This window comes from Typopeltis vanoorti, chromosome 3, assembly GCF_054136105.1.
Source record: "Typopeltis vanoorti isolate ZY-2024b chromosome 3, IOZ_Tvanoo_1.0, whole genome shotgun sequence".
Lineage (NCBI taxonomy): Eukaryota > Metazoa > Arthropoda > Arachnida > Uropygi > Thelyphonidae > Typopeltis > Typopeltis vanoorti.
Window position 1 is genome coordinate 39,314,359 of NC_143551.1, and position 12,471 is coordinate 39,326,829.

General features: G+C 34.4%; 1 protein-coding gene across 1 annotated transcript in view; it reads right to left on the minus strand.

Moving 5' to 3' along the window:
* Positions 1-12,471, minus strand: part of LOC150108066 (tRNA (carboxymethyluridine(34)-5-O)-methyltransferase alkbh8-like) — a 249,687-nt gene that overhangs the window by 70,591 nt on the left and 166,625 nt on the right. Inside the window, exon 8 of the mRNA XM_090415571.1 lies at positions 3,301-3,340. Coding sequence (XP_090271697.1) covers positions 3,301-3,340 — 40 coding nt within the window. The remainder of the gene's footprint in view (positions 1-3,300; positions 3,341-12,471) is intronic.

A 12,471-nucleotide genomic window follows, 5' to 3' on the forward strand; every position in this document is an offset into this window, starting at 1 on the left:
AAAACCATAACAAATATTTCTGAGATTCCTAAGAGTTTGCTTATAATCCTCAAGGTGCCAAAGATTCTGCTGATACTGAACCCAGTCATAATGATGTGAGTGGTTAGCCCTATGCTCACACTGCTAATGCACACTAAGCTAGTCTGTACATCTCATGGGAGAAAAGCTAGTACAAAAAAAAAAAGAAAAAAAGAAAGAAAGAAAGAAAAGAAAAAAAAAAATCTGCCATCTCCTAAACTTTTACCAGTCACATAAAGAAAATCCAAATGATTGTTCAACTGACCCATCCATTAAGATTTTTGCATTTAACTACAGTGTTTTGGAAAATATATATTACTAAGAAATGTAAAACTAATTATAAGGATGTATAACATCTTCTTACCATTTAAATTATACATATTTGGTCATAAAATACTTAAAAACGAGACTTTTTGTGGTTATGAGACCATAGGTACTTTATTAATATAATCCTGCCTACTAGTTTCGCTAGCGACTGTCTAGCTTTGTCAAGACTGAATGGTACACACAAAAAATATGAGACAATACAGAAACATTGCTAACTGTTAGGCAGTTAAGTTTGAAACTATGAGTGACAATACGTGCATGCTTTGAGAAGCTTCAGTCAGTATCATGGATACGTGTTGTATACACATGTGTTACATGATTTTTCGCTTATTGTAGTTCCGTTAAACTGAGTGAGCTGATTAAGTTTTTCCATATATCTTTCAGTATGGCACCCTGATTTCTGTTGAGGTTGTTATCCGTTCTTAATACCACTGCTGCTTCCTTGAAAATTCTGTAACTGTAATTGTCATCCAAATACGGCATAGAGCTATTTTCCCAGTCAACTGCATGGTTGGAAGTTGCAAAGTGATGTGCTAAGCCTGAGGAGACTGTCCTGTTGTGATTGACATCCCCAACATGCACCTTCTGTCTGATTTCCAGGCTTCTTGAAGTTTGCCCAATATGTGAAAGGCCACACGTACATGGAATTCTATAAACACCTGGATATTTGAAAAATGGTACACTGTCTTTAGGAGATCTTAATACTTGTCTGATGGTAGTGATAGGCTTAAATACCACTCTGATGTTGTGAGACTTTAACATTCTCGCTAATCTTGAAGAGACTGAATCTACATAAGGGATGACTATTGTTGAAGCATACTGGGCGACTGTTCCTTGTTGTTGGAGGGTGTCTTTATAAAGGAACTTGTTTATGATGTTTGTAGGAAAACAATTCTGAGATAGTGTTATAGCAATTTGAGAAAGTTCTGTCTGTACCTCTTCTTCGTCTGAAATAAACTTTTGGCTCTGTTCCATAACATGGGAATGATGCTATGTTTTTGTGATCTATGATGGTTAGAAGAATAATGTAAATAATGTCCAGTATCTGTAAGTTTTCTTTATGGTGCACCCAAAGTGCATAAGGAGGGTGTTCCATTACGTCCAATTATAGATGGCAGATCCTCCACTACATACCTATTGGCTAAACACCTTGCCAACTTACTAAAAGGAAAAATTAGACAAATAGAGTCCTATATTAAGAACTCTCAACAATTTGTAGAGAAACTGAAGTACGTCAAGACAACAATTTGTAGAGAAACTGAAGTACGTCAAGACATCATAAATGGACATAATGACCAGTCTGGATGTAGTATCTTTATTTACGAATGTTCCAGTGGAAAGGTCATTAACATTATTAAAGATCTCTTCCCTACAGACATTACACAGTTGTTCAATCACTGCCGTAAATCAAATTTCTTCAAAATAAATAACACAGTTTACCAACAACTGGGCGGCCTAGCAATGGGTAGCCCACTGTCACCACCTTGTGCAGACCTATTCATGGAAAAGTTGGAAAATGAAATTTTTACCAAAATTACACCTAAACCATCGATATGGTGAAGATACATTGATGATATTTTCATCATTCGGAATGAAAACATAGAAAACCAACAGGTGTTTTTAGAGAGAATAAACTCTCTTCACAACAAGATTAAATTTACTCTAGAAGTTGAAAAAAACAGACAACTCCCCTTCCTAGACATATTGGTGAAAAGGCAGGATAATATTTTAAACTCTCCAGAAAACCTACAGATACTGGATGTTATTTACATTATTCTTCTAACCATCATAGATCACAAAAACATAGCATCATTCACATCTTACGGAACAGAGCCAAAAAGTTTATTTCAGACGGAGAAGAGGTACAGACAGAACTTTCACAAATTGCTATAACACTATCGCAGAATGGTTTTCCTAAAAACATCATAAACAAGTTCCTTTATAAAGACAACCTCCAACAACAAGGAACAGTCATCCAGTATGCTTCAACAGTAGTCATCCCTTATGTAGATTCAGTCTCTTCAAGATTAGCGAGAATGTTAAAATCTCACAACATCGGAGTGGTATTTAAGCCTACCACTACCATCAGACAAGTATTAAGATCTCCTAAAGACAGTGTACCATTTTTCAAATATCCAGGTGTTTATAGAATTCCATGTATGTGTGGTCTTTCATATATTGGGCAAACTTCAAGAAGCCTGGAAATCAGACAGAAGGTGCATGTTGGGGATGTCAATCACAACAGGACAGTCTCCTCAGGCTTAGCACATCACTTTGCAACTTCCAACCATGCAATTGACTGGGAAAATAGCTCTATGCCGTATTTGGATGACGATTACGGTTACAGAATTTTCAAGGAAGCGGCAGTGGTATTAAGAACGGGTAACAACCTTAACAGAAATCAGGGTGCCATACTGAAAGATATATGGAAAAACTTAATCAACTCACTCAGTTTAACGGAACCACAATAAGCGAAAAATCATGTAACACGTGTGCATACAACACGGATCCATGATACTGACTGAAGCTTCTCAACACATGCATGCACTGTCACACATAGTTTCAAACTTAACTGCCTAACAGTTAGCAACGTTTCTGTATTGTCTCATATTTTTTGTGTGTACCATTCAGCCTTGACAAAGCTAGACAGTCGCTAGCGAAACTAGTAGGCAGGATTATATTAATAAAGTACCTATGGTCTCATAACCACAAAAAGTCTCGTTTTTATCTCCTTACCATGTAAGAAAATTTGCTATTTACTAAACATATCAGCTGTGCATACAGTTTTTTTTTGAAGAACACATCTTTAGGTTAATTCTAGTTGAACATGATCCTATGATATAATTCTTAAATATTATTAAAAAATATTTTGAGCAGATACAAAACAGGAAAAATTACATCATACAAAACTTGATGTATTTAACATTAAAGTAAAACTGGACAAAAACTACACACCTGTAGTTGCTTTTCCATGAATCACATGTATCCTTGTACCCTAAAATATAAAACAATGTTGCATATATAAACATAAAATTTCTAAAAAAAGAATCCAAATTGAACTGTGTGAGCTGTAAACACAAATATATACCAATTTTGCTTGAGAAAAATAAAAGAAGTTGGAAACAAGAAATCCTAGAGATTCAATAATATTTGCTTCTCTCCTGGGCAGTGCACATTCATGCAGCATGAAATGCATTAACAAGGTGTTCATTAAATAATTCCACAGCGCTTTTAATAGGGATCAGCTTGTCACCATTACCCTTCTGAAATTATTCTTCCTCGTTACACATGGGCAGAACTTCCTTGAATTTCCTTAGGCCTGATTGAACACTTCCTTTCCTACAGGTTTCTTTCCTTAACATGCCTGTCACTTTTCTAGGTTTTCTTATACTCTTTATGAATCTGATAACTTCTGACTACTATCTTACTATTTTTTTTTAACTTTTTTTTTTGCATAATGCCTGCCTAATTTCACTGTTCATTATCATCATATTCTAATATGAACCTTAAGGGCATTGCTAGATATGAATTAGAAGTGCCTGATGTATATGTTGTTCAGATAAGTCCTTACTTTTAGTAAATATTGCAATATTGTTAAATATTGCAATATTTAACAATATTGCAATATTTAACAATATTGCAATATTGTTAAATATTATAGTATTTTCTGAGTTTGTTTATTTTTGAATGTGTTGTTTAATTGAGACTATTATTACAAGATATTGTTTCAAAAGAATTCTACATTTATGACAATGACGAATACGAGAAAAATGGCAGTCATGATATCAATGTTGAACGATATTCATGTGTGGGATTTAGTGTAATGTAGCATGTGTTTAATGTATTCATTGCTGAGAGTAAACAGTTTGTGGTACACGAGCAAGAATGGAGAGAAGTGTCGAAAATGTTTCACGAATGAATGCAAGAAATGGGAGTCATGTGGGGAGTGGAAGAATGAAGTGACTGAGAAGCAGGATTGTGTAAGTGTTGTGGAAAATGTAGTAGAAACAGTGACACTGAATGATAATGTACGAAATACAAATGAGAGTCTGAAGGAAGTGGATGAAAGTAATAACATGGATGATGAGATACCAGTACAGAAAGAAAGAGCATGTGGTGCAGCAGGAGGGAGAAAGAAAGAAAGAGTGAATGTTGTTGTTATGTGGCATCCCATTGTTTTTGACTCTGAGTGAACTTGTGAACAAAAAGGCTCTCCATCCCACTCAGTCTCTTGTCCTTTCTTTCAGCAAGCATAAATTCAACTTGGTAAGTTTTTTTATGTTGTCAATCCAACTCTTTTGTGGTCTTCCTCTTCTTCTCGTTCCCTCAATCCCCAACATAACTGCCTTTTCCAGTGATTCATCCAACTTCTGCTTAGCAACCATCACCTCAAAGGAGCATTCTGCCTTTATATTCTCTAAAACCTTCTTATTGATCATTCTTGCATGAAATTCTTAATAGTCTCCTCCATGCCCATAATTTGAATGAGTCAATTCACTTTCTTTCTTTCTTCTTAATAATCCAGATTTCGCATCCATAGATCACTACTGGAAATACCATTGCTTTGATAATTCTAACTTTTGTGGCCTTACTCATACCTCTATCGTTCATAATTTTTGTCAGGTTTAACATTTTTTCCCCCATGACTATCCTTTTAATTTCATCTCCACATTTACCATCATTTCTGATGCTAGATTCCTTTCAGCATAACTTCACTTGCATGTGAAAAGTGATGGTTCTATAATTCTCACAATCGCTGGGATTTGATTTTTTTTGGAATTGGGTGAATACTGATATTTTCTAATCTCTAGGCCAGTATATTTTCTTCTGAACCTGTTGACAAATTTCAGTCAATATATTCACTACTTCATCCCCAGCTGCTCTCACTAATTCCACTGACACTCCAACGGTGTCATTTGCTTTTCCTTTTGGCAGTTGTTTCATTGCTGATATCACTCCACTTTTCATTATCATGGGTTCCTCAACAAAATGTCTCCTTTCAAATTCACCTTCAATATTATTATCTTTCTTGTACAAATCCTCTACATACTCTTTCCATCTTTTTTTCACTGCTTCTTCTTCTATCAAACATTTTCCTGAATTAATAAACATTTATACAAATCGTCTACTAGTTTAGCTAGCTGTAACTGTCTAGCTTTGTCAAGACAAGAAAGGTTATGCTAGTATTAAATGCAAACAACAGAAGAATGAAGTAATGGTTTAAAAACAGTTAGGCAAATTGGAGAGCACACGTGACATCACAAGCATAAGGCGTGAAGATGTAGTTATTGTTATTAAGTCATGTTTTATAATTTATCGCATAATTTAGTTCTGTTAAACTTAATGAATTTAACAGATTTTTCCACGTCTTAATATTATTCCCTGGTTTCTATTGAGATTATTTTCTGTTCGTAGGACTACTGCAGCTTCTTTAAAGGTTCTACATCTAAAATCCTCTTCGATATATGCCATGGAACTGTTGTCCCAATCTATTGAATGGTTTGAAGTTGAGAAATGATGAGAAATACTGATTTTCCCATTTTATGATTTTGCGTCTCCAAATTCCGGTCTAATCCTAAACATTTGAATAGATCTAAAAAAAAAAAAAATCAGCTAACACCTTTTTATTCCGATATATAGGGAGTAGGTGAGGCTGTTTAGCCTTATCTAACTTTTGGAGACTGAGTGAGCAGTTCAATCTCCACTGGTACCCAATCAGAGAGAGCTGGCCCAAGGCTATCACTAATTAAGCGGCACGCAGTGAAGAGAGATGGCTCAACAAGTGCCGCCATCTAGTGGTCCCTAATCCTAACACTCGTATTTAATGTCTGAAATAACGTGGGTTCTACGGTCGATTTTCTTGAGTTTACGGGATGAAAAAACGCGAGTTTCCGGGAGAAAAAAACCTGCTTGCCTGTGCCAGAAATCAACTAACTCAGGAACTGGTCGAAAAAAGGCTTAAAACAATTTCTTCTAGATTCGAAACCAAGAAGTCTTCTTTCATGTGGTCAAGCCCATTGATGTGCAAAAGCCACATCCACTGAGCTACACAGGCTATTTTTTATAAGATAATCTAATATATTCTTCCGTAATCCTCCTAATGTGTCTATCTGCCCATCCCAAGTTTATTACTTTCCATATTATAATTTTAATCCCTTCATGACCTCCTTCGATATCATTCCATCTACCTGATTCCCTCGTTTCATGACCCACCCACAAAAATTATTCGTCAGCCCTTATTTACACCCATCAAACCCATGATTCAATGAAAATCACAATCTTCCTACCCTCAATATTTCCATTTGTCTCTACTTTTTGTAGATAAGAGAATTAAAAAAATCATGTAATTATTATTAGTCTTATTGTCATTCATAAGGTCAGTTGTGTTGTTGCTGTGTCGTAATTATTGTTAGATATTTTCGCTCTTTTGTGGAACAAAACCTACTGGAAAAGACAGATAATTTTGTTTATATACAACATACTGAGTAAGTACTATAAATAATTATATTAATAAAAACGTGTAGCTCAGTGGATGTGGCGTTTGCACTCCACGACGCCTGGTCGCACGAAGGAAGACTTGGTTTCGAGTCTAGTCGGCGACTAGAGGAAATTTTTCTAAGCCTTTTTTCGACCGGTTCCCGAGTTAGTCGATCTCTGGCACAGGCAAGCGGGTTTTTCCTCCCGGAAACTCGGGTTTTTCGTCCCGTAAACTCAAGAAAATCGACCGTAGAACCTACATTATTACAGACATTAAATATATTGTGTTAGGGTTAGGGACCACGAGATGGCGGCACATTTGAGCCGTCTCTCTTCACTGTGTACCGCTTAATTAGTGATAGCCTTGGGCCATCTATCTCTGATTGATATCAGTGGAGATTGAACTGCCCACTCAGTCTCCAAAAGTTAGATAGGGCTAAATGGCCTCGCCTACCCCCCCGTATACGGGAATAAAAAGGCATTAGCTGATTTTTTTTTTTTTTATTTAAATTAAAAACACTTCTAGGGTAATATGCCACCAATAATAACTTCCAGTGCACAGTTTAAAAAATTAAGAGAACAGAAGATTGAAAATATAAAGAAAAATATAACTCCAATTGATATTTTTATTAAAAAATCATCTACACCTCTAGTTCATTCAAGCTTAACAACTGAATCAAATCTGCCTTCTACGAGTAGTCATGTTTCATGTGAAATTGAAACAAAAGAGAAAAGTACAATTGAACATCAAAACCAGGAAATCGAGAAGCAATGTAATAATGATAATTATATGGTGGATGTTAAATTAGAAAATATTGATAATGCAAAAATAATAGATATTAATGATCCCACAAAATGGCACATAACCAATAGTAATATACAAATATTTGTTCAACATGGACCCGAGTTGTGTGATAATATAAGTGTTTATCCTGATACAGAAAATCGGCATTTTGATAAAATATGGTTTGTAAAAACCATGCCAAACGGAGAACAAGTACTCAGAAATTGGTTGATATATTGCAAGCGAAAAGATGCACTGTTCTGTTTTCCATGTATTCTTTTTGTAAAATATCAGAATGTATGGACCACTGCAGGGTTTCGAGACTGGCAGTATTTGAATCCTATGTTACCACATGATGAAAATCTATTATATCATAAAAAGAATTACGCTGAATGGAAAACTTTCGAATCAAAAATTAAGACAGGTGGTTTTATAGACGATCAATTACAAGAAGCAATTTTAAAAGAAAAAGAAAATGGAGGCATATTTTAAAAGTTATTTTGGATGCCATTCTGCACTGCATAAAAAATAATGATGTTTGAGAGGAACTTGTGAAAAAATTGGTCATCCCAAATGTGGAAAATTTTTGAACACGATAGAATTAATTAGTCATTACGATCCTATTATTGCACAACATATTGAAAGTCATAAGAAAAATCAAGTTAATTATTTCTCTCCTATAATACAAAATGATATAATTAATATAGTTGCTTCTAAAATTAGACAGCATATTATTTCAAATATTCAAAAAGCAAAATATTTTTCTATTTTATTTGATAGCACACCTAACACTTCTCACCAGGAACAGATAACTCAAATTTTGTGCTTTGTTAACATAGATCCTAACACGAATAAATGTAGCATTAAAGAAACCTTCATAGATTTTATTGATACGTGAAAAACTTGCGAATGACATCGAAAAAAAAGTTAATATCAGACGGATTAAATATTAGAAATATAAGAGAACAGTCATATGATAATGGAGCGAATATGGCAGGTAAATACAAGGGGGTACAAGCCAGGATATTACGCTTAAACAATATGGCGAGGTTTGTTCCATGCACTGCTCACAGCTTTAATTTAATAGGCGTTCATGCTGCACAAACATCTATTCAAATGAAATCATGTTTTGGAACAATTCAACAATTGTTTAACTTTTTTTGTAAATTCTACTAGTAGATGGGATCTTTTAAAGGAAAAATTATCTGTTCGTCTTAAAGGTTTAAGTGACACGAGGTGGTCTGTGAAAGCTAACGCGGTAAAAGCCTTACGAAATCAAATGCCTTTAATAATACAACTTCTTAATGAACTATGTGATGGACAAAGACAAGGTACAGTAGACTCTGTAACAAATGCTCAAATGTTGCTAAAATTATTAACAAAATTTAATTTTGTCGCACTATTAATATTTTGAGATACAATATTAGGAAAGATAAATAAAGTAAATTTACTTTTACAAGAAAAGAAAAACAGTCGAAAATGCTGCGAAAATGATAAAAGCTCTAAAAAATGAAATTCAACAGTACCGAAATGATTTTTTCGATTTGCTTCACAATTCGGTAAAAAGTTTAGCCGAAACAATAAATATTGAAACTTACATTCCAGAAAAGAGACGGCACAAAATAAAAAATATGCCTGGTGAGAAAGCTATTGATGATTCGTTTGCCATGAATGAAACTGCATTAATAAAAAAAGAAAAGTGTGAAGTTTTAGATCTAATATTCATACAACTCAATGATAGATTTACTGCTTTACAAGAGGTCGCAAACGACTTCAGTTTTTTAAATGGCCATGCTTTAAAATTATGCAGCTAGATAATCTCAAACAATGCACAGCAGACCTGGCATTGAAATATAATAGCGACATCATGCTCCAGAATTTGTATGTGAAACCGAGTTTCAAATATCAAGCCATGGAAGTTTTTGAAAATTTAGGTGATATGGATGCGTTTCAATTCTTGCAACAAAATTACGAACTCTCATTACAAAACACATATCCAAATCTAGACATAGCATTAAGGATTTTCATAACAATGCCTGTAACAACAGCTTCCTGTGAATGTTTGTTTAGCAAATTGAAAATTGTAAAATCGTACCTTCATTCTTCTATTGGACAAGAGCGATTGACAAACATGTCTATAATATCAATTGAAAAAGATATTGCAAAAACATTAAATTATGACGATATAATAGATGTGTTTGCAAATGAAAAAGCTAGAAAAATTTCTTTATAAAATATGCTGAACTTATTTATGTTTTTATTATATTATTTTATATTATTATTATTACCACCCCAAGACCTCATGGAGTCAAAGACTCGTGTGGGAGGTCCTTTTATCACACACACAGCTCATCATACCATTCTGTCGTGTATTTCTTTAATTTATTTGTCACTGAATATGAATAAAAATTTGTTCTTATTTAATAGATTATTTATTTATACATATACATAATTGGATTTACAGGCAACCCATTTTGATGGGGTTAATAGTAAGTATTTAACATACTGCATTTATTAAAATTTAACTTGTTACATTTAAATTTTTCAAAATTTTTGTCATTTTTGGGTTAGGAGGGTGCAAGTTAGACACTTGCCACAGGCGCTTCATACCCTCATTATGGTACTGGCTTTTTCAATAGCTCCAGAAGATTCTGCCACTTTTATGAGATTTATTTTTCATATACATAATAGGTGTCCCAATCTCTTAAACTGTTAATTCTGTGTTCTATACTTCCAATCTTCCCTAAAAAGTTCACATGGTACCTCCAAGACACAAAGGGATTGCCTCAGGAGTGAGCCAAAACCTGAGTGGCAAAGTTCTTGAAATCTATCTTCTCATAGAGCTCTAGGAATATTTATTTTTTCTGCTGCACCACCTAAAACAGTTAGATTAAGTAAAGTTATCTTAACCAAGAAGTGATTTCATGACGTACACAAAGTGACTATTGATTTGTAGTCGTGACCCACAATGTAATCTATTCTTCCCCGCTCAGATTCGAACCTTTTACAAGTGGTCGATCGGATTCTAGAATTCAGACACTTGGGTTTAAAAATAGCAAAGATTTATTAAGCATATTAACACATTTACAATACAATTAACATTCATACTAAATTCCAATACTAATAAGATAAGATTGCATGTATCCTTAATAAAACAAGAGTATCAAAAACAGCATTCCTAATAAATCATTCACAAAGATGGTTATTCTAGAGTAATAATTTTTCATTAAAACATTCATTATGTATCTCGTTACTCAGACTAATTCATCTCAGCTTTCTCTAAAGCATACACAATAAATTAACCTATATATGAGCTAACTCACTGTACTTTCTAATGTTAACATCCTACAGTCCTCTAAATAAATCAAAGTCCTCGATCCTTAATGACTCTTAATTTCACTTAACTTAACACCATAGTAAGTTACACACATAGCATAGACAAAGGAAATTTTAACGTTACCATACACTAAGGCTTTTCATACTTGTTCCTTCAATTTGGACTACCTTCCTTCGGTCGATCTTCCTTCTTGTTCACTTAGATGATGAGGTATCTTGGATTCTCTGATCATTCTGTGATTTCACACAATTCTGGCTTGACTGATTTGTACCAGGCATAACTGTGGCATTGGGCGATTTCTCCTGCACGATGTTTGTTATCTAGACGCTGAGTGTTTCCAAGGACTGCGGATACATGAGCGGAGATGTACTCCTTCATCATACGATCAGGAGCTTATAACATCACCAGCACTTGGACGGCATTTCCTGCTATTGCTCACCGGACTTTGAACATAGCTTACCACTGTTCCTAGTCCGAGCACCTCGGGACAGAGCCACTCCTTCGTGCAATCTTCTATCTGCCAGACAACCTCCGACCACCAGCCAAGGGAAGAAAAGATTTATGAGAGTAAGGGGGGGGTCCTAACACTGTTATTTCCATCCCTACTGGTAATCACTGCAACCTTCGTAACTCACCCAATGCGTAGCACATCACCCACGTGGGTCTCGCTTCATGCCGTTTGTTTCCGATTTTCTTCTGACCACATGCCCTGAGCATGCAACTGCCCAAGGTCACCTGTCCTTCTGTTGGCATGCCTTTGCCCTTTGAATCTTTGTTCACAATATTTTATGCAAGTCATTCCTCAAACAAGTATTACAAATTTTAGTAAATCTTTGTTCAATTTATACAGTATTAACGGCCTTGCACAATCAAAAAAAATTATTACTTCCTCTAACAACTTACAATCTCTTTTCATTATGCTAACATAATTTTATATTATATCACATGTATATAGCACATACTTAGAAGCAAGCATTTTCCTACATAAAAATTTATATCTTATTTTTCTATCTGTTAAATGATGATAGATGTGGAATTCTTTAGGATTCCCACTTATCAAAGTTTAACATAGTCGTTTGAATTTTGTTTAGGTACTTTTACACATTGCCAGGAATTTCAATATGCTCTTGATCTTTTCCTTGATTGCCTCTTTAATTTCTTGAATACAACATGGAGTTCTTGCTGATTTTTCTATTTTTGATGACAACTTTACCACGTCTCTTTCTGCTGAATCTATGACTATTTTCTTCAGGACTGTCTTTGAGTTTTCTAAGTTTGATTCTTGTTTTCAAACTATTTTATTTTTTATTGAATAGTATTTGAATATTGGAGCCTACAAGTCACCTCTGAATATTGCTCAGTTTGATTCTTTTAAACTTTCATATATATATATATTTCTTTTCATTATGACATTCATTTTTATCCTGCTCAAAACTAAACGGTGATCATTTTCTATTCAAATCTTCTGTATACTTGTATCACAGTATACAACTGCAAGGTGTTATTTAGGCATTAATGATCAGTGAAA